We start from the raw sequence: 22,029 nt of genomic DNA on the forward strand, positions 1-22,029 counted from the left end.
AGGAGAGGTTGATGGTCCAATGATCCAGTGGGCAGACGGCCCTGTTTCCTGCTATATGATTCTGTGACATTGATACCATCACAAAGCAGGCATGACAGCATCTCCATTAGAACTTTGAGGAGACTTGGTATTTCACCAAAAGACTTTCAAATTTCCACAGATATGCAGTGGAGAGCATTGTGACTGCTTCATAACTTTGTATTGAACAAGAGGCTGCAGAGGTTTGTGGACTCAGCCATTTCCATCATTGGCAAACCTTCCCCAACATCAAGGACATCTTCAAGAGGAGGCGCCTCAGGAAGGTGACACCCATCACCAAACACTGTCAGCATCTAGGATATGCCATCTTCTCATTATTACCATCAGGGAGCAGGTACAGGAGCCTGAAGACTGACATTAAATATTCCAAGAGCAGCTTCTTTCCCACTGCTATAAGATTAACCAATGAACCCTACCTTGGTATTTGTCTTTTGCTCTATATACAGGTGGAGTAACCCTTACCCAAAATTCCAAAATCTGAAAACCTCCCAAATCTGGATGTTTTTGAGTGCTGACATGATGTCACGATTAGAAAATTGCACAATGAAGGATTCCGGGAGATGTGCAGGTCTTTGTACATCACAGACAATTCTGGAAGTGACCTCAAATAAGTAATGAACAGAAGGTGATGAAAAATAGAAAAAAACATCGCATGGTGAAAAATGAAGATCTCAATGGTGTATTGAAAGGGTGGATTTGTCAGCGTCGGAGTGAACATATGCCACTTAATGGTATACTGATCTCGAAACAAGCAATGATCTGTCACAATGAACTGAAGATTGAAGGCAATTGTGAATATTCAGCAAGCTGGCTGTGGAAATTTAGGAAAAGGCAAAGCATTACATTTTTAAAGCTTTAAAAAGTTTTAAGGATAAAGCATCTGCCTTTCGATCACGAAGCAACAGAGAAATTCATTGATGAGTTTACAAATATCATCGCTGATGAGGATCTAACACAAGAACATGTCTGTAATGCTGATTGCTTTTATATCTTACATAAACCCTAAAAATAGCAAAATATAAATACAGTGTACTGTAACCTTTTAATCAAATCATGTTATGGTAGGTGGAGACTGAAAGCTATTCTTCCAATGCTGCTGAGCTGCTTTTGTTACCCTGTACACATTATACAAGTTAATCGTGTAATTATTTTTACTGTTAAGTACAGATGTGCAATGAACAAATGTAAGACGAAGACTGCTTACCGGTAGCACATATATTCAGAGTCAGAAATGATGGTGTTCCCATGCTATTTCATTACATATTCCAAAATCTGAAAAAATCTGAAATCTGAAACACTTACGGCCCCAAGCATTTTTGATTAGGGGTACTCAGCCTATATTTACTGTCTTGCACTCTACTGCTGTGGCAAAACAACAAATTTCATGGCATATGTCATTGATAATAAACCTGATTCTGATTCTTAACAAAAAATGATGAGGGCTCTGGACACTGAATGATGGGAGGCTGGATTTTGATGCAGAGTTCGGGGAAAAGGTGCCATAGACATAACGCTAAAGGGAAGAAAATCAAGAATGACATGAGGAAAACAATTTTACACGGTGTATGGTTAGAATCTGGAACAGACTGCCTGCATATATGGTGGAGACATCAAGAAGGACTTAGATAAATGGTGAAGAAAAGTTTGTAATGGGTATGGAGAAAGGACTGGGGGTTGCTGATGGCAGGGAATCGATTTGAATTACTCTGGTAGAGAGCCACTTTGAAGAAAATGGCTTGCACCATCTTCTACAGTGTTGTAACTATTCTGTGATTCTATAATGCAAGCTACACCACATTCCCTTATCAACCTAGTTCCTGGCATCTTCCATCACCTTTCATCAGTTGCTGATCCACTTCGTACAAAGGGGTGGGACTGAGCAGGCATATTTAGCTATAATGCTCCTGTGCTCATGCGGCCAAATGAACGTAGAGGTGATTAAATTTGACTTTAATGAGTGAAGCATACACTTGTACTGTATGCTGTGATTATTATACCTAATTAGGGAAGGGGAATGCTTCTACAGGACCCATCTTTTTACGTATCCCTGTGTGTGCCGCAGATTAAATAAATACAAGTTATTGTAGTCATTTCAAAATTCTCTCCCTTATTTCGAAATCTATCACAGTCCCATCCCAACACATACTGTAGGTTAGACTGTGGTCTGACTACCTGAGGAAATGTGTGCAGTCATGCTTGACTTGACCTTGACATACTCCTGATCGTTAATCAATAACGCTTTTCTCTTAGATTTCCGTCTTAAATCTTCAGCTTAGGTTTAATTCTTCCCATCATCAAAAACCTTCTCAAACCATACTCATTTGATTTTATCTTAGTTCCATTTCCTCCACAATGTCTGAATTTTCTCTCTCCTTCCGTGAAATTCTTTGGTGCAATAGAAATGCAATTTGCACTCTTCCAAAAAGAGGAAACTCTATGAATGTCCACCACACACTTTAATTATCTGTCTCCAATCATGACTGGTTATTAGATTTGTTTAAAACTCACCACCTTGAGCTAAAATGGCTTTTGTATTAAAAATAAATCAGCGATTGAATATTTACATAAGTAGATTTTTTTAGCTGTTTTGCATGTTACCCATTACTGCCCAGTATTCTTTATAGAATGTTTATATAGCATGTTTCATTATTTCTCAGTTAAAAATGAAAAATTATTTGTTCTATGCTTTACTAGCAAATAGGAAGTAGTTTCATCTTCACAGGTTTGGAGTCTTATCCTTGATTTAAATACCAGAATGTTTATGTCAATTTGTTTTTCCATAGTCTTTCAAGAAAAAACAAGAGTGACAAAATAAATGAGTTTTCTTACTGTCTCCTTGGCAACGTAGTGGGCCGACGGTGAGTTTAGCTTCGGATCCTGAGCGTCCAGTATCGCCAACTAATACTTGGCTTACTGGAAGATGATCTTTATAAGCAAGGAATCCAGAATCCTTCCTCCTGAAAATGATTGACAATAAGAACAAGGAATAAGATAAATCTCTTACTTAACTTACTATTAACTACAGTAAAACATAGCATGTTATCAGCTGTATTAATGTTACGGCATCTGAGAAATGAACAACCGAAAAAATGTGCATTGGTGAACAGTGAACAGTTTTCTGCATTCACAGTCCCAGAGCTCAGTGAAATGGGAAATGGTCTGAAGGTACTTGTATGAAATAGCATTGTCTACCTGCAATGCACTTTCTTTGTAACTGTAACAATATATTCTGCATTGGTTTTTGTTTCTTTTTGTACTCCTGATGTGCTTCTGTAAGAAATAATCTGTCCGGATGGCATACAAACAAAAGCTTTTCACTGCATCTCAGATTATATGACAATAATAAACTAATGAACTGAAAAAAGGATATTTTTGCTAAAACATTTTTTCCACATTGCTTCACAATTGTCTTAACCAACTTCCATCGTTGTATTGAAATTTAATTGAATATATGTGCACACTGTCTCTCACACAGGATCACTCATTGCTCTTGATCTTGTTCACTAAGAGAAGAACAAACAATTGACAGCCAAAGGAGTGGAACTGCAACACAATAGTGATAGCTGTATAAAACTGATGTGGTCCACTACTTTCCCAATATTTTCAGAACCTCAGATCATGCTGAAGTACTCCCATCTCAGTGGCTATCTTTTACTTCTTTTCATTATTCAGCAGGAAACACAGCACACAGGTAAGCATGAAGAAGAGCAGAAAAAAAACAAAGAGAAGTGAAACGTATAGACAGAAGAAATACTGAAAAGAAAATAAATCAATACCTTTCCGCACCCCCTACATCAAATATAAATATTTGCTACACAACTTTTATCTGCAATAATATTTCTGATTTAAGTTATGGGCAAATGCCACCTCAATGATTTAAGTGTTTAATTTAAAACTTGAACAGTGTAGTAATTTTATTTGAAAATCTGCAGGAATAATGTGTACAATACATAAAAATATGTCACATTATGTTCCATTTCATTGGCTTCACTGTATTTTCTGGTGAACAGCAATGTGACATATCGCCAGAATTAATTTCATGACTTCCTTACTCGTGTTCCCCATCTAGTCAAGTAAGTGGCACATGATATCTGTAGCCATGGGTGACATCCTTGCTCCTACTGCCTACACCACTACCTGAGAATTCTTTGCAGATATTTTTCCTAGAGTCCTCCCATCTTTTTCAAAATTTCATTTCTGATTGCAAATCCACTCCATCCAATGATAATACTACACATTTATTAGTTTGGGTACAAATTAAAATCCATAACTAAAAGCAAAAATTAATTTGTATTCAAATCTTATTGTCCAGAATTGCACCAGAAAATTAATAGTCCAGTGAAATAGGGATGGTAATGAGTCTGGTTCTCCAAGATCACATTCCAATGTGAGTTTTCATTTCTGGGCTCACCAATTCCTGTTATTATCATTTGACCACTTCCTATTTAAATTTAAATGGAATTTATTTGACCTGTTGAATGATAAGTGACAGTAATGCTCTAGCAACTTGGGTTCAGGTCTGACGTCCAGTACTTTCTGTACGGTTTGCATATTCTCCAGATGTTAGTGTGAGTTTTATCCGGTTTCCTTTGGTTGTTGAGAGGCTAACTGGTGACTGTGAATTTTCCCTGCTAAAGGTCAGTGACAAGTGAATCAGAGACAGTTGATGAGCATATGAGAGAGAATGGGTTACAGGGTCTGATAGAAATAACCTGAGAGCTGCCATAGGTTAGATGACATTAATGGATTTCACTTTGGAATAGCAAGAGCAAGATCTGCACGGGAGTGGAATCTTTTGAAATGAGCAAGTCTTGTGTGTATGATTCACTTCGCCTTCTTTACCACCAACTCAACCTGGAGGTTAACCCCCTTTATTTCTTCCACCGAAGTGCATGAGCATACACTTTCCAACATTGTATTTCATTTGCCACTTCTTTGCCCATTCCCATTAACTATCTAAGTCTCTCTGCAGGCTCTCTGTTTCCTCAACACTACCTGCTCCACCACCTATCATTGTATCATCAGCAAATTTAGCCACAAATCCATTTATCCCATGGTCCAAATAACTGATATACATCGTAAAAAGCAGGAGTCCCTGTGGAACTCCACTGGTAACTGGCAGCCAGCCAGAATAAGATCACTTTATTCCCACTCTCTGCTTTCTGCCGATCAGCCAATGCTCCACCCATGCTAGTAACTTCCTTGTAATTCCATGGGTGGCACCTTATCAAAGGCCTTCTGAAAAGCCTGTTTTGGCTCAAGAGGCTTCGAGAAGAAGCGGCAGAAGCAAGCTGAAGTTTCTTCAGGTTTCTGTTTTGTTCTTTATTGGCAGCAAGAATGCCAGATGTGGGAGACCCAGGAGATCTCCATTGTCTCTGGTTGCTACATCTGTGAGGAGAGCTACTGGGTGTAGTTTTTACAAACTGTGTTAGGGAACAGGACCTGTAGTTGGATGACCTACAGATTATTTGGGAGAGTAAAGAACTGACAAATAGGAGCTACAGAGAGGCAGTCACACTTAAGTTGCAGGAGGCAGGTAGTTGGGTGACTGTCAGGAGATAAAAAGTGAATAGACGGATAATATAGAGTACCCCTGTGACCATTGCCCTCAATAATAAAGTATGATACTGTTGGGGCAGGGGGTAACCTACTAAAGTCAGGGTCATCTCAGATCAAGTCCATGGCATTCTTAAGAAGAAATGGCATACGTTGGTACTAACGACACATGTATGAAAGCAGATGAAATCCTGAAGAGAGTTAATATAGGGATCTAGGTAGGAAGCTAAGAAGCATGACTTGAAATGTAGTAATCTCTGGATTGTTGCCTGTGTCATGCACCAGTGAAGGTAGGAATAGGGTGATATGGCAGATGAATTGGAGCAAGAGGCAGGTTTCAGAGTTGTGGATCTTTGGGATTTCTTGTAGAGAACATACGACGTGTACAAAAGGAACAGCTTACACTTGGGCGGGGGGCAGATATTCTGAAGTTTTGGGGAAGGTTTAAATTAGATTGCAGGGTATGGAAGCCAGAGTGTTATGTCAGAGGATGGATCAGAGATGCAATGTGTAGAGGGACTGTGAGGAAGGATACATAGTCAATAGGACATAAATGCATTAAATATGTCTACTCGCATTAAATATATCTACTCAAATACAAGAAGTATTAGGAACAAGGGAGCTGAATTTGGAGCATGAATCGGTACATGGAACAGCAAAGCTGTAGTCATTACAGAGACTTGACTGTCACAAGGACAGGAATGGATGCTGGGTTTAGATGTTTTAAAAGTGACAGAGAAGGGGTAAAAGGTGGTGGCATTGCTAATCAGGGATAGTATCGCAGCTGCAGAAACGCTGGATGTTGTGGAGGGATTGTCTACTGAGTCAATGTAGGTGGAAATCAGAAACAGGAAGGGAGAAATTTCTCTATTCAGAGTATTCTCTTGACACCACTCCCCATCCCCTCACATCTGCCTGCTCCTGATAGCAGCAGAGACAATGAGAAGCAGATTGGGTGGAACATTTTGGAAAGATGCAAAATTAACAGGGCTGTTGTCATGGTGACTTCAGCTTCCCAAATTTTGACTGGAAGTGCACATGGAGTTCTGGATAGGTTTGTCTCATTGTTGCAGGGAAAAGAACAATGTTTGACAAGAGATATGGAGCATTTAGAAAAGAGAAAGAATGAAGCAAGGCTTAGGAAAGGGCACTGCAGTTATAAATTAGCTAGAAGGATCTTATAAATTAGCTAGAAGGAACTTAGGAAAACAGAAGACGACAAGAGGATATGAGAAGGCCTTGGCAATTCAGATTAAGGAAAACCCCAAGGCATTCTACATGTCTCATATGTCAGTCTGTTGTTTATAGACTTCAGTTCAGCGTTCAACACCAGCATACCCTAGAAACTGATGGGGAAGCTGTCCTCCGTGGGTCTCAACATCTCCCTCTGCAACTGGATATTGGACTTCTTAACAGTAAGGCTCAGTCAGTCTGTGTGGCCAGCAACATCTCTAGTCCCATTACACTGAGCACTGGTTCTCCCCAAGGCTGTGTGCTCAGCCCACTGCTCTTCACACTGTTGCCACACGACTGTGTCACAGGATCCAGCTCAAACCGTGTCATCAAGCTTACGGAATACACAACAATGGTTGGCCCTATCAAGAACGATGACAGATGGAGTATAGATTGGAAGTGGAGATAGGTGGATTGCTGTGAGATGAACAACCGAAGCCTGAATGTAGGAAGACAAAGGAAATCATTGTGGACTACAAGATGGTGCAGACAAACCATCCCGCTCTGCAAATTCATGGCTCCTCTGCAGAGGGAGTTATGTGCACCAAGTTCCTGGGAATTCACATCACGGCCAACCTCACCTGGTCCCTTCATATCCCATCCCTGAATAAGAAGGCACAGCAGTGCCTCCACTTCCTCAGCAGATTGAGGAAAGCCAGGCTTCCACCCCACCCCCACCCATCTTAACTGCACTTTACAGGAGCACCATGGAGAGCCTCCTGACAATTTGCATCTCCGTCTGGTATGGGAGCAGTCGAGCATCAGACCAGAAGTCCCTACAAAAGACTGTGAGAACAGCTGAGAGGATCATAGGGGTCACTGGGGACATTTGTCAGGAGTGTGGTGTACGCAGAGCCCTTAGTATTATTAAGGGTCTCACCCATCCATCTAGTATCCTCTTTGACGTTCTACCATCAGGCAGGAGACTACGATGCATAAAAACATGAACGGTCAGGATAGGAAATAATTTTTGCACCCAGTCCATCAGGCTTCTGAACTCCCGGCTGCATCGTATTCAAAGTGTCACTGGTTAATCTATTCTGTACCCTCCAATATTTAAAATGAATGCACACTAGTTTGTCATTTATGTATGATTCATCTGTAGACTTTATCCATACCTTCATAAGTTATCGTGTGTGTTACGTGTACTACTGTGCCTTACACTGTGGTATGAAGAAATGCTGTCTTGTTTCTATATACATTATGGTTGCATATGTTATATAAATATAAATGTATATTGTTAAATTATAATAAACTTGAATTGACTTGATCTGATGTACGTGAAGAACAGAAGAATGATTAGAGTGAGGGTAGGATTGATCAGAGATAAAATAGGAAATCAGTGCCTTGAGTGAGGCGAGGTAGGGGATGTCATGAATGAATACTTTGTTTCAGTATTTACTTGTGTGAGAGATCTTGACAAATGTGAAGACAGTGTATAACAGGCTAATATGCTGGAACATGTTGACATGAAGAAAGGGGATGTGCTGGAAGTTTTAAAAGCATTAGGATAGATAAGTCTTTGGGGCCAGACCGAATATATCCAAAGTTAATACAGGAAATGAGGGAAGAGATTGCTGTGCTTTTGGTGAAGATCTTCAGAGTTCAAAGTAAATTTATTACTTAAGTAAATACATGTCACCATATACAACCCTGAGATTCATTTTGCTCTGGGCATACTCAGCAAATTTGCAGAACAGTAACTGTAACAGGATTAATGAAAGATCAACAGAGTCCAGAAGACAACAAACTTTGAAAATGTAGATATAAATAAATAGCAATAAATGAGGACATAAGATAATGACATTAAGAGTCCTTAGGGTGAAATCCCTGATTGGTTTGGATTATTTCAATGATGGGTCAAGCGAGTGTAGTCATCCCCTTTTATTCAAGAGCCTGATTGTTGAGGGGTAGAAACTGTTCTCGAACCTGGTGGTGCGAGTCCCAATGCTCTTGTAACTTCTACCTGATGGCAGCAGTGATAATACAGCATACCCTGTGTAGTGTGGATCTTTGATGATGGATGTTGCTTTTCTATGACATTATTTCATGTAGATATGCTCAAATGTTGGGGGTTCACTGGCCACAAGAGGAGTACCAGAAGATTGGAGGGTGGCAAATGTTATTCCTTTGTTTAAGAAAGGGAGTAGAGGTAACTCTGGGAATGATAGGCCGGTCTGTCTTACATCAGTGGTGGGCAAGCTATTGGAGAAGATTCTTAGAGACAGGATTATGGGCATTTGGAGCATATAGTCTGATTAGGGATAGTCAACATGGCTTTGTGAGGAGCTGGTCGTGCCTCACAAGTCTGATTGAACTCTTCAAGCAAGTGACAAAATAAATTGATGAAGGTAAAGCAGTGAATTGGGTGTTTATGGATTTTGGTAAGGTGTTCAACAAGGTTCCCCATGATAGGCTTATTCAGAAAGTCAGGAGGCATGGAATCCAGGGAAGCTTAATTGCATGTATTCAGAATTAGCTTGCCTTTCAAAGGCAGAGAGTAGTAGTAGATGAAGTATATTCTCCCTGGTGGTCAGTGACCAGTGCTGTTCTGCAGGGATCTGTTCTGGAACCCCTGTTTTTTGTGGTTTTCATAAATGACTTGAAAGAGGACGTGGAAATATGGGAGGGTCAGAGGAATCTTGGGGCTCCCTCACAGTTGCCATGTAATTTAATTGGGTGGTTACAAAGGTGTAATGGTTTGTCAGCCTTCATTAAACAAGTAGACTGATTTCAAGGTAATGTTGCAATTCTATAAAACTATGGTTAGGCCATACTTGGAACATTATGTTCAGTTCTGGTTGCCTTATTATAGGAAGGATCTAGAAGTTCAGAAAGAATGCAGAAGAGATTTACGAGGATGCTACCTGGATTGGAGAGCATGTCTTATGAGGATAGGTTGAGAGAACTACCGTAGGTATTTTTAATTTGGAGCAAAGGAGGATGAGAGGTGACTTGACAGAGATGTATAAGATGATAAGAACCAAAGACAGAGTTGACTGCCAGCATTTGTTTTCCAAGGTGGGAATGGTAATATGAGAGGAAATACTTCTCAGATAGTTGGAGGAAAGTATCAGTATCAGTATGTTGAAGGAATTGTAGCAGTAGTGTTTTTTTTAACACAGTGAGTTTTTGCATGGAACACACTTCTCGGGAGAGTGGTAGAGACGAATAGATTAGGGACATGTAAGAGACCACAAAATAGACACATAAATGAAAGAAAATGGAGGGCTATGCATGAGGGAAGTGTTAGATTGAGCAACACACACAAAATGCCGGAGGAACTCAGCTGGTCAGGTAGAATCTATGGAAATGAATATATATTTGACATTTTGGGCCGAGACACACTTTGATCTTGGAGTAGGTTAGAAGTTGGTACAACATTGTGTGTTCAAGATTCTTTATGGTGCTGCACTATTCTATGTTCTATGTTAATAGCTTCCTTCTATGTCATCAGAAATTGTGAAATAATGAATATTCAGCATATTATCAACATGGTGAGAGATTGCAGAGCTCTGGGATGCAGACAAATCTGAGACTCCTAGTGCATGAGTCTTTGATTCCTAGTGCATGAGTACATGAGGTGTCTGGTCAAACAACTGACCAGGAAAGGTTTTAGAATGTTATTGCTTATTGTGTAGAGGATACTGATGGGACCATATCTGAAGTACTCTGACCAGCAAACTAACTTACTCTTCTACCAAAATCATCAACGCTGATTAGTTATTTATTTGAATTGAATTGACTTGACTTTATTTCTTACAGCCTTCACAGACATGAGGAGTAAAAATCTTAACATTATGTCCCCATCTAAATGTGCAATGTGCACTTTATAGTGACTTGTAATAAATAGTATGTACAGTAAGATATACAACAGAACAATCAGTTTAGCTTAGAAATACAATTGTGTCAGCGTGAATTAATCAGTCTGATGGCCCGGTAGAAGAAGCTGTTCTGGAGCCTATTGGTCCTGGCTTTAATGCTGCGGTGCTGTTTCCCGGATGATAGCAGTTGGAACAGTTTGTGGTTGGGGTGACTTGGGTCTCCATTGATCCTTTGGGTCCTTTTTACGCACCTGTCGCTAAATGTCCTTAATAGTGGGAAGTTCTGCAATTGAGGGAAGAACAGTTCCCATACAGGCAGCGATACAGCCAGTCAGGATGTCTCAATTGTGCCCCTGTAGAAATTAATTAGGATTGGGGGACTCATGCCAAACTTTTTCAACTGTCTGAGGCGAGAGAGGTGCTGTAGACTTTTTTCATCACACAACCGATATATACAGATCAAGTGAGGTCCTCGGCGCTTTGTATACTGAGGAACTTAAAGCTGTTCACCCTCTCAACCCCAGTTCCACTGATGTCAATAGGGTTAGCCTGGCTTCATTCCTCCTGTAGTCCACAACCAGCTCCTTTGTTGTGACATTTAGTGATACAGTGTGGAGTAGGCCCTCCAGCCCTTCGAGACATGCTGCCCCAGGCAACCCCACAACTTTGATTAACCCTAACCTAATCACAGGACAACCTACAATGACCAATTCACCTATCCAGCTCATTTTTGGATCATGGGTGGAAACCGGAGCACCCAGGGAAAACCCATGCATTCCATGAGGAGGATGTACAGAGACTCCTTATAGAATGGCATTGGAACTGAACTCCAAGCTCCAGACTGCCCTGATCTGTAATATCATCACACTACCCACTACGCTGCAGAAGCACCCACACTGAATTTCTGTACTGCCACTGTTGCTGCAAGATACTAGCTCCTAAGGTTAACTGTCGAATTCCCCAGTGTAGTGGCTGAGAATAGCTAACTCAGCAACAACCCTGGAACTTTGCATACATCAAAAGTTCCAAACGATTCTAAGTGCTACATGAGAATGCATGTCCTATGTTGTTATAGATTTCTAAGTATTTAACAAAATTACTCATTCAATCATCTCACAATTTGGATTCCAAACATGTACAACTATTTACAAAATTATTTGAGGTGAGGCAGGCAACAAATTGAAATGATATTGATACTTTTTCCAGGATTGTAATACAGGGGATTCTGGTTAATTGAGACACATCCAGGACAAATACATTTTGGCCCAATTAAGCAGATGTCCCAATTAGCTGAAGTTTCATGGAAATACTTAAAGTGTATAAAAAAAGATGAACTAATATTTAACTGAGTAACAAATTGTGTATTTCAATGAAATAAAGAACAAATTAGAACACTACCAATACTACTACAGTATTATAAAACTGTGGTTGCTAGTATTTATCGATGGAGGAATTCATCCACAGTATACGCTGCCTGACTGACAGTGAACATATCAGTGCAGACACCCAGTGGAGATAAGGGACTGCTTTCATACAATATGTTTGACGATTGCATCCTCAAATTTTTCATTTTCATTGCAACATTCAAGATGATTTTGGAAATCTTCAAATTCTTCATAGTTCCCAACATGTTGAAGTAGTGAAATCATTTCAGTTTCACTCCTGACCACTTATGGCATCTCCAAGCCTGTAAGCTTGAAACCGCAGTGAACAAAACAGTCCCAAATTCTTTTACTGCTTAGCTCTCACCAACTATCAGTGAAAAAATTCACTGCTGTTTCAATGCAAACACACAAAACTGACGCTATTTAAAAACTGTTCTCTCTAAGCACAGTGCAGTGTTTAGCGGCCACACAAGTGCACGTGACTGACACTAGTTAGTAACTTTTGACACAGTCTCCTCGCGCAATTAAACAGCATAGCGTCCCAAGTAAACTAAAGGAATCCCAGCTATTATTTCAATTAATTTTTGTTCTTTAAGAATTGTCCCAAACACCAGCTGCCCCGATTAACCAATGTCTCAAGTAACTGGAATCCACTGTATATGGTTTATTGAATTTACTTATTTGTTATTTTGTTACTTGCTCTTAAATTGATTTTGCAGATTAGAGTTACACTGTATAAAGTTATTAAATCAATATTCATCTAACCACATTTTGTAAAGTTAATGAGTTTTAAACCTTCATTTGTTATTATTAATCATTTAATTGCATCCTTTAATATATGTTTAGCTGTACTGAATCCAAATCTAGGTCAAGAAGAGCGTGGAATAAAAAGCATTGATTCACTGATAATTTACTTGCAAGTCTGTGATAATGGGGTTAGTGTTCTGCAAAACCTAATGGGCATGGATGAGAATACTTATTTCAGTGAGATGCTCAGAAATTGCAGGAGATCAGTGCAATCAACAAAAATATACATGGGAAAATGTGCAAGGCATAAAATTTGATTTAAAACTCAGATAGACTCAAGTAATTTGATTTGAATGCATTAACACAATATACGTCTGTCATTTATGTATTACTGAGACAGTATTTCAAGATCAATGAAATTAAAGCTAACACAAAACGCAGTGTTAAATGTTAGCCTTTGGAGACAGTCGAACATAATGTTATTACAGGATATCAGACTAAATCTTGTCTCTATTCAAAATGTTTTCTATACATTGAATGTCTTTGAATTTGAAAATTTGCCTGTCTATATTGGGGAATCGGCAGTGGTGAGTCAGAAGTTTCCAATTCTAACATGTTGGATGATCTGTTCTGGAGTCACCATATAGATACAATCCCCAGTGGTGCTTGTTTGGAGATGGTAATAGCCATGAAAAATATTGGACCTGGAACATTGCCCTGAGGAATTTGTGGAATGTCTTTCAGCTGAGATGACTGACTAATGAGCAAAATCATCCTCAAAAGGAACACAGAGCTACAGAAGAAGGAACTCCAAACTAAAACCAGAAAAGGTTGAAAATATTCAGCAGGTACAATAACATTTATGCAGAGATGTAGAATTATAACATCTCAGATCAAGAACCCAATAACCTTTCCCCCAAACAAATCAAATCCATAAGTATTTGGTGCTTCTCCTGAAGAAAGGCCATTGAGATGAAATTCTAGTTTAATTTCACTGTCTAAGATGTTATCTGACTGGCTGAGTAATTCCAATGTTTTCTGTTTTGTTTTAATGACCTTCACTTTCCTTTTTGGACAGAATGATTCTACTGGATTCTACAAAGAACTTCCCTGTGATCTTCATTTTCTTTGATTTCGCTCAAATTTTCTCAAAGTACTTTAAGTTAAAAGCAGACTTGATGTCAACGACCATCTCACTTCACCTCTAAAATTCACCATGACTGTGGAAATCTCTGGAGGTGAGTAGCCCTGGTGACTGATCTGAGATTCCAAGGAGTCATAGAGAAGTACAGTGCAGAAACAGGCCCTTCGGCCCATCTAGTCCATGCTGAAACCATTTAAACTGCCTACTTCCTTTGACCTGCACTGGGGCCATAGCCCTCCATAGCTACACCATCTACGTCCTATCCAAACTTCTCTTAAACATTGAAATTGAGTCCGCATGAACCAGTTGTGCTGGTAGCTTATTCCACACTCTTATGACTCTGAGTGAAGAAGTTTCCACTCATGTTTTCTTCAGACTTTTCACCTTTCACCTTTAACCCATGATCTCTGGTTGTAGTCCCATCCAACCTCAGTGGAAAAAGTCCGCTTAATTTAACCCTATTTATGCCACATATCATTTTGTATACCTCAATCAAACCTCCTCTCAATCTTCTATGTTCTAAGGAATACAGTCCTAACCTACTCAACCTTTCCTTATAATTCAGGTCCTTCAGGCCTGGGAAAATCCTTGTAAGTTTTCTCTGTACTTTTACAATCTTGTTTACATCATTCCTGTAGGAAGGGGACCAAAACTGCACACAATACTCCAAATTAGACCTCACCAACATCTTATACAACTTCAACATATCATCCCATCTCCTGTACTCAATATATTGATTTATGAAAGCCAATGAGCCAAAAGCTTTCTTTATGACTCTTTCTACCTGTGATGCCACTTTCAACAAATTATGGACCTATATCCCCAGATCTCTTTGTTCTACCACACTCTTCAGTGCCCTACTCTTCACTGTGTAAGACCGAACATAATTGGTCCTACCGAAGTGCAAAACTTCACACTTGCCTGCATTAAATTCCATCCACCATTTCTCAGCCCAGTTTCCCTGTCGATGCAAAGCCTTCTTCAAGCCATGATAACCTTCCTCACTGTCCATTACAGCCCCAATCTTCGTGACATCTGCAAATTAGCTGATCCAGTTAACCACATTGTCATCCAGAGGAATTTCAAGTTCCTGGGTGTCAAGTTCTCTAAGGACCTAACCTGGTCCCAACATATTGACGCAGTTATAAAGAATGCATGATAATGACATTACTTCGTTAGGAGTTTGAAGAGGCTTGGTATGTCGACAAACACATTCAAAAACTTCTATTGATATACTGTGGAGAGCATTCTGACAGGCTGCGTCACTGTCTGGTATGGGTGGGGATGGGGTACTGCTGCACAGGACCGAAAGAAGCTGCAGAGGGTTGAGGGTTGTAAATTTAGTCAGCTCTATCTTGGGTACTAGCCTACAAAGTACCCATGACATCTTTTAGGAGCAGTGCCCTTTAAATTAGCACCTTGCTCCTTGAACTCCCAATGCAGAACCGCAACACTCATCCTACCCACGTCATTGGTGTTTATCTGGACCACGACTTCTGATTGTGAATCAATGAGGATGTTTCATCATTTCAAGGAGGCTTTCAGTATATCTTTGAAACTTCTTCCCTGTTGACATAGTAATACCTTCCCATGACAGAGCCTGGAATAGATATCTGCCTCAAGAGTCTTTGCAATTTATGTGGCCTGCCCAATGTACTTGGCTGCATATAACTAGAGATCAATGCTCAGGATGTTGGCCTGGAATGAATGAATATGGTTCACCTGCCCTTCCAGTGAATTTTCAGTATTTTGTTATGTCAATATTAGAGTTATCTTTCTGGTACCTTTATGTATCTTCTGATAATAATCCAAGCTACAGAAGTTAACTATTGGGTTATTCAACTCACAGATGGGGGTTTCAGCAGAAGTTAAACAAATGGAATGGCAATTTTGAATAATATTAGGAAGAAGCAAGTAGGTATTTTTGATAAGGAACAGTATCAACTAGAAATTATGTTGTGACTAGACTTTTGTGGGACAGCAACCAGAGATCTGGATGGAGAAAGTACTGAAGAATTCAAGTTTATGACAGGAGTTAAGACAATGAGCTGGAACCTGCTGAAAAATGCCAGCCACATCCACTGCAGATCTTCTTGATGTGGAAGGGCAGGAACCTGTCTGATTTCCCAGCCCTTGTGAAGCTGACTCATCTTTAAGCAAGAGGCAGGATCCACAGCACATTTATTTTAATGGAGATTTGAGAGCTATGAAGAAAACATGTTATATATGTTTGCTGAAAACATTTAATTAATTGAGGTTTTTCTTAAAAGATTTAGCTTTAAAAATATTAGAAATAATTTTCACTTTATTAATTGTTCATTTGGTTTTGATAAACTGTGACACATAGCTGAGAGTTCCTTGAAGAACCATAAGTCTCAGGAGGCAGCTGTCTCAGATGTCCATGCATGGAAACAGAGAGGTCAAACGCATACAGGAGACAGTCTCTGATGGAACATTTAGAATTATTCAGAAGAAGTTGACAGCTGATGCAAAGTTGACAGATGTGCCTCTGCCTCCTCTAAAATATTTTTTTCAGTTGTTTTGTGTATGTGCCTTATAGTGCTGCCATGCCGGACTTCAGTGAACACATCGTGGATCATATTAGCCAGCAAGTATAGCTTCCAGATTCAAACCAGGTAACTGCACAACCTCAGCAACGAATGCATAAGTTGAGGAGGCTGCAGCGGGTTTCAGTTATTCTAATGCCTACAGAAAAAAATCTATAACTTAGTCAGGAATACATGCCATGCAAGAAGTCTGGTGAAAATTAGGAAATGGAGAAGGTTTACAAATGAGTGGTGGGCGGCATTTAGATGCACATGCAGAACTTGGCATTGTATCTTCAGGTGATCCTATTGAAGGTAGTATGTGAATAGAAAGAAGGATTCCTGGGTGAACTGTAGAGTTAATAATATGGATGTGAGAAGGCCTTGAATAACAAAAGAGCGAAAGCTGTTTGAAAAAATAGCTGTTTGTGCCATGAATGCTAAGTTTGGGTTTAACTGATGAAAACAAAATGTTTTAGATTTGCAGTTCCATGACCAGGCTTTAATTGCAAAGCCACTGAATTATTACATTATTACTGTCTTTGCAATAATGGTTGTGATCTTGGACAGACTTGTATATTTGTATTGAAAAGAATGAACTTGACAAGGAGCCTCATTTGCAAAAGAGCAACCTGTATACATTTCAATATTGTAGCCTTTGGCTAACCAATGTCTTTTCATTACTTTTTAATTGACCACATGATTTTCAAATAACTTATTTAAAATAATTTCCAGCCTCTCTGGAAAGCTGCCAACATGGGATAAGCATTTTGCCATGCTATGCAAATGAAGTTAGCTCTCCAAAAATAAATAGAGCTAGCTGATTAACAATCAAGGAATGTCTAAATGCCTAATTGGAGGCCCAATCAGTACATTTACATAGCAGAAGGTATGATGATACTGGAACTGAAAACTCTTCCCCCATGGAAATAAAAATCCATTTCACACAGACCTACATAAAGTAACTGCTCTACACTTCACAATCATTTACCAGCTCACCTTAAACAAATTTACATAACTAAATTAAAACACATTCATCATTTGGAATTTACTTACATTTTTGGCAAGTTGTGACTAACAGTTTACAGAGACTGATGTCCAAATGACCGATATTTTGAGTGTGAAGTAATTCCAAAATGTGACATTCTTAACACTGTACACCCAAGATAACACATAAATTAAACTTGTTCTGGTTTTATTAATTAATTTCTGTATTTGGTGCAGACTTAGACAAGAAAAATAGCCATCGGGCTGAGATACTGTGATCTGAGCAAAATAAACTCTTACACATGCTGTACCTCTTTCTTTCAGCATGAATCATTTTTGGGAGAACCAATGGCAGTTCTCAAAACAATATTGGGAAGTGCTAGTTCACATGAAGATTTAGAGTGTGTGGATTCTTCCGTTAGTAAAACTGGAAATCGATGAAGCATAACATGCAATAACGGTTAATTTACTCACCACTGCTTGGCGTCAGCATCACAGTTGCAGTAGTATTTTGGATTGGTGCAGTTTCGCTCAATCCCACAAGCACATTTCTGTATTCCAGGACCAGAACCTCCCCAGTAATAATGCTTTTCATTGCCTTTTCCAATCCACCAAGTGTATGGATTGCCATCTGCAATGAGAAGATTGTAGAAAGATTAAATAAATATTCATAATTAATTAATGAAACTTTTATTGGCAGAATACCAAGATTATTTTTGGTAGGTAAATAGTGTAAAATAATAATAATACTCTTTTCATTGTTATTGTTAAAATTTGACACCATTTATGTTCTTAGGAAACCACACATTCCAGCATTATATGGCTGAGAGGATCCTAGGTTGAGAACATGTTTGAGTACTGCAAATGAATCCTTGAATTCCTTCTTGGGGGCCCACAATCTGTCCAGATCAGAAATAATACAGTATGTTCTCCTCACCGTCAATCAACAGAGCTGCATCTCATGAATGCATGCTTCATCCACTGCTCTACTCTCTCTCTACTCATGACTGTGTGGCTAGGCAAAGCCCAAGCACCATCAATAAATTCACTGATGACTCAACTGTTGTTGGCAGAGACTCAGATGGTGATGAGGAGGCATACTGGAGTGAGATAGATCACCTGGTTGAGTGGTGTCGCAACAGCAACCTTGCACCAATGTCAGTAAGACCAAGGAACTGCTTGTGGACTACAGGAAGGGGAAGTCAGAAGAACACATACCAGTCCTTATCGAGGGGTTAGCAGTGGAAAGGGAGAACAGCTTCAAGTTCCTGGGAGTCAACATCTTTGCCAACATATTGTTGCAATTACTAAGAAGGCACACCAACAGCTATATTTCATTAGGAATTTGAGGAGATTTGACATGTCACTAAAGACTAACAATTTTCTACAGATCTACCATGGAGAGCATTCTAAGTGGTTACATCAAAGACATATGAAGACGTCAATGCTCAGAAAAACTACAGGAGCTTTGTAAACTCAGCCACCTTCACTTGGCACTAGCTTCCCCACTGTCAAATACATTTTCCAAAAGGAGGCACTGATCAAAAAGGACCTCACATGCCCTGTTCTCATTACTAATATCAAGGAAGAGGAACAGAAGCCTGAAAGCACATGCTCAACAGTTTAGGAACAGCTTCCTCCCCTCTGCCATCAGATTTCTGCAATAATCCAAGAACTAGAACATGCTGGAACTTACTGTTACTGAAATAACAGTAAGTTGCACCTGGATCAACCAAAAATTTGAGAACAGAGGTTTCTAGAATATTAGGAGTTAGTTAAACGAGACAGATTGATGGGGTAACCTGTAGGAAAGATTGATTGATGGAGCATGTGATTTTAATTGGCAAAGAAGCCGCTACCTCAAAATGAGATTTTCTCTTAATTGAACTGAAAAAAATCTTCCCCAATGACTTAAGTCAAACTGTGCTAGAGGTTTGCAACCATTTTTAAAATGTAAACCATCATGTGTTTGGGAAAGTGCATCACAACACAAATAAAAATAATTGTCAATATTTCAAACCAGGTGACGCAAGCATATTTTGTGTAATGTAGCTGCACACTCCATAAGGGCAGCTTTAAAATGCCAGCATGAAACTAATTTTGAATTGATCTCATGTTTCAAGACTCATTCATGTTATGATACCAAGCATAATAATGTTATTATTACTGACGTTTCTTTGTATGAGAGGACCGGCAAGTGATAATGCTTAGGAGAAATAAACTGCACATTTGGAGTGTGAACATTTCCCCGCTGAACATGGCATCAAAGGTTACAGGGAGATGGCCCAGGAATGGGGTTGAGAAGGAGAAAAAGGGATCAGCCATGACTTAATGGAGGAGCAGCTTGATGGGCCAAATGGCCTGATTCTGCTCTTATGTCTTGTGGTCTATTATTGCTGAAAGGGAGGCTGTGGAATTTTTTTATTCCACTTACCAAAATAAAGGTTGAATTATATGAGAATTTTACCAGGTGGGACTGGTCTGCAGCATAACTGAATGTAGAGGATAGTATTTAAATAATGGGCCCCTCTAGCCTGACTGATAGCAAAACTGATAGAATATTGAGCCAATCAATTGCAACAACTTTTCAGGCCTAAAGTGGAATCTGGAAATTGCTGCTCAAGTACTGACATTTATCAAGTTTACATGTGCTGAATGAAGTATCATGCTGATCTGTTCACTAATTGATTTGATACACTAAAGTGTTAATTGGCACAGGCCTGACAGACACAGCACAAGGACTGGAACCTAATGAAAGGACCAATATCGAGGCTCTCCTTCTCACACAGTTGGAATAGGCTTCAAGAACTTAGCAGTAATGAATCATAATAATAATAGTGACTGCTAGCAATGAAAATGAAAATTTTATCCTAAAGATTCACACTTCAATTACCATATCATTAAAACTGGACTTCTTCAAACATTTCCTGTCAGTAAGTTGAAAAATTCCTTAAAAAGGAACAGTCATTTTCCAGCCAAAGACTGGAAAATATTAATTCATTTAAATTTGGATCTTCCAAGTCACTACCTATTCCCAATGATGGAATTAATATAAGCGCATCCTGATAAAAAATTAAGTCAAATTCAATATTGTTGGTTCAAACGTGCTCCTTAGTATGAAGCTCAGAGTTGTTGCTTTTCCCAAATATTCATGCAAAAGAAGAGGGAGCTACTAATGATGCCAAACACTTCTTCTTAGGTTCTTTTCATCTGACAGTCGGTAAATAGAAATAGTGCAAATAAGTTGTTACCATTTCACAGCAACTCAGTTCCACCTGCACAAAATACCTTTGATATTACCTCACTCCATGTTCAATGAAATCCCTTTCTCTGCTTTTTTTGTATCAATTTCATTCCTTGGTTTCAATTTATAGCTGACAATGCAACCAATCCCTCCAATTGGAGATATACCGAGATATACCGTAACCATAGAACACTACAGCACAGGACAGGGCCTTCAATCTTCCACGTTGTGCCAACCCATATAATCCTTAAAATAAAAATACTAAACCCACACTACCCCATAACCCTCTATTTTTCTTTCATCCATGTGCCTGTCCAAGAGGCTCTTAAATTCCCCTAATGTTTCAGCCTCCACCACCATCCCTGGCAAGTTATTCCAGGCACTCACAACCCTCTGTGTAAAAAACTTACCCCTGATGTCTCCCCTAAACTTCCCTTCCTTAATTTTGTACACATGCCCTCTGGTGTTTGCTATTGGTGTCCTGGGAAACAGATACTGACTATCCACCCTATCTATGCCTCTCATAATCTTGTAGACCTCTATCAAATCCCCTCTCATTCTTCTGCACTCCAAAGAGAAAAGTCCCAGCTCTGCTAACCTTGCTTCATATGACTTGTTCTCCAAACCAGGCAACATCCTGGTGAATCTCCTCTGCACCCTCTCCATAGCTTCCACATCCTTGCTAATAATGAGGTGACCAGAATTGAACACAATACTCTAAGTGCGGTCTCACCAGAGATTTGTAGTTGCAACATGACCTCTCTACTCTTGAACTCAATCCCCCTGTTAATGAAGCCTAGCATCCCATAGGCCTTCTTAACTACCCTATCAACCTGTGCAGTGACCTTGAGGGATGTATGGATTTGAACCTCAAGGTCCCTTTGTTCATCCACACTCTTAAGTAAACGACCATTAATCCTGTACTCAGTCTGAGCCCTGCTGCAATCACATTGCTTCCTCAGCACTACCTACCCCTCTGCCTAACTTCATATCATCTGCATACTTTGCCACAAAGCCATCAATTCCATTATCTAAATCATTGACAAACATTGTGAAAAGCAAGAGTCCCAATACTGACCCGAGGAACACCACTAATCACCGGCAGCCAACCAGAAAAGGCCCCCTTTATTCCCACTCGCTGCCTCCTGCCTGTCAGTCATTCTGCTATCCATGCCAGTATCTTTCCTGTAATGCCATAGGAGTTTATCATGTTAAGCAGCCTTAGAACTTAGAACATAGAAATCTACAGCACATAATGTTCTGCATCAGTCTATCTCTCTAACTATCACCAACATGGTCTTCTTTTCATTGTAACCTTTAAAAT

General features: G+C 39.5%; 1 protein-coding gene across 2 annotated transcripts in view; it reads right to left on the minus strand.

Moving 5' to 3' along the window:
- Window positions 1-22,029, minus strand: part of LOC140732153 (contactin-associated protein-like 2) — a 1,811,541-nt gene that overhangs the window by 391,140 nt on the left and 1,398,372 nt on the right. For both annotated transcript variants that reach the window (XM_073054373.1, XM_073054374.1), the window contains exons 14-15: window positions 17,936-18,092; window positions 2,869-2,996 (exon numbers count right to left, since the gene is read on the minus strand). In XM_073054373.1, coding sequence (XP_072910474.1) covers window positions 2,869-2,996; window positions 17,936-18,092 — 285 coding nt within the window. The remainder of the gene's footprint in view (window positions 1-2,868; window positions 2,997-17,935; window positions 18,093-22,029) is intronic.

This window comes from Hemitrygon akajei, chromosome 8 (assembly GCF_048418815.1).
Source record: "Hemitrygon akajei chromosome 8, sHemAka1.3, whole genome shotgun sequence".
NCBI classification, from domain to species: Eukaryota; Metazoa; Chordata; class Chondrichthyes; order Myliobatiformes; family Dasyatidae; genus Hemitrygon; species Hemitrygon akajei.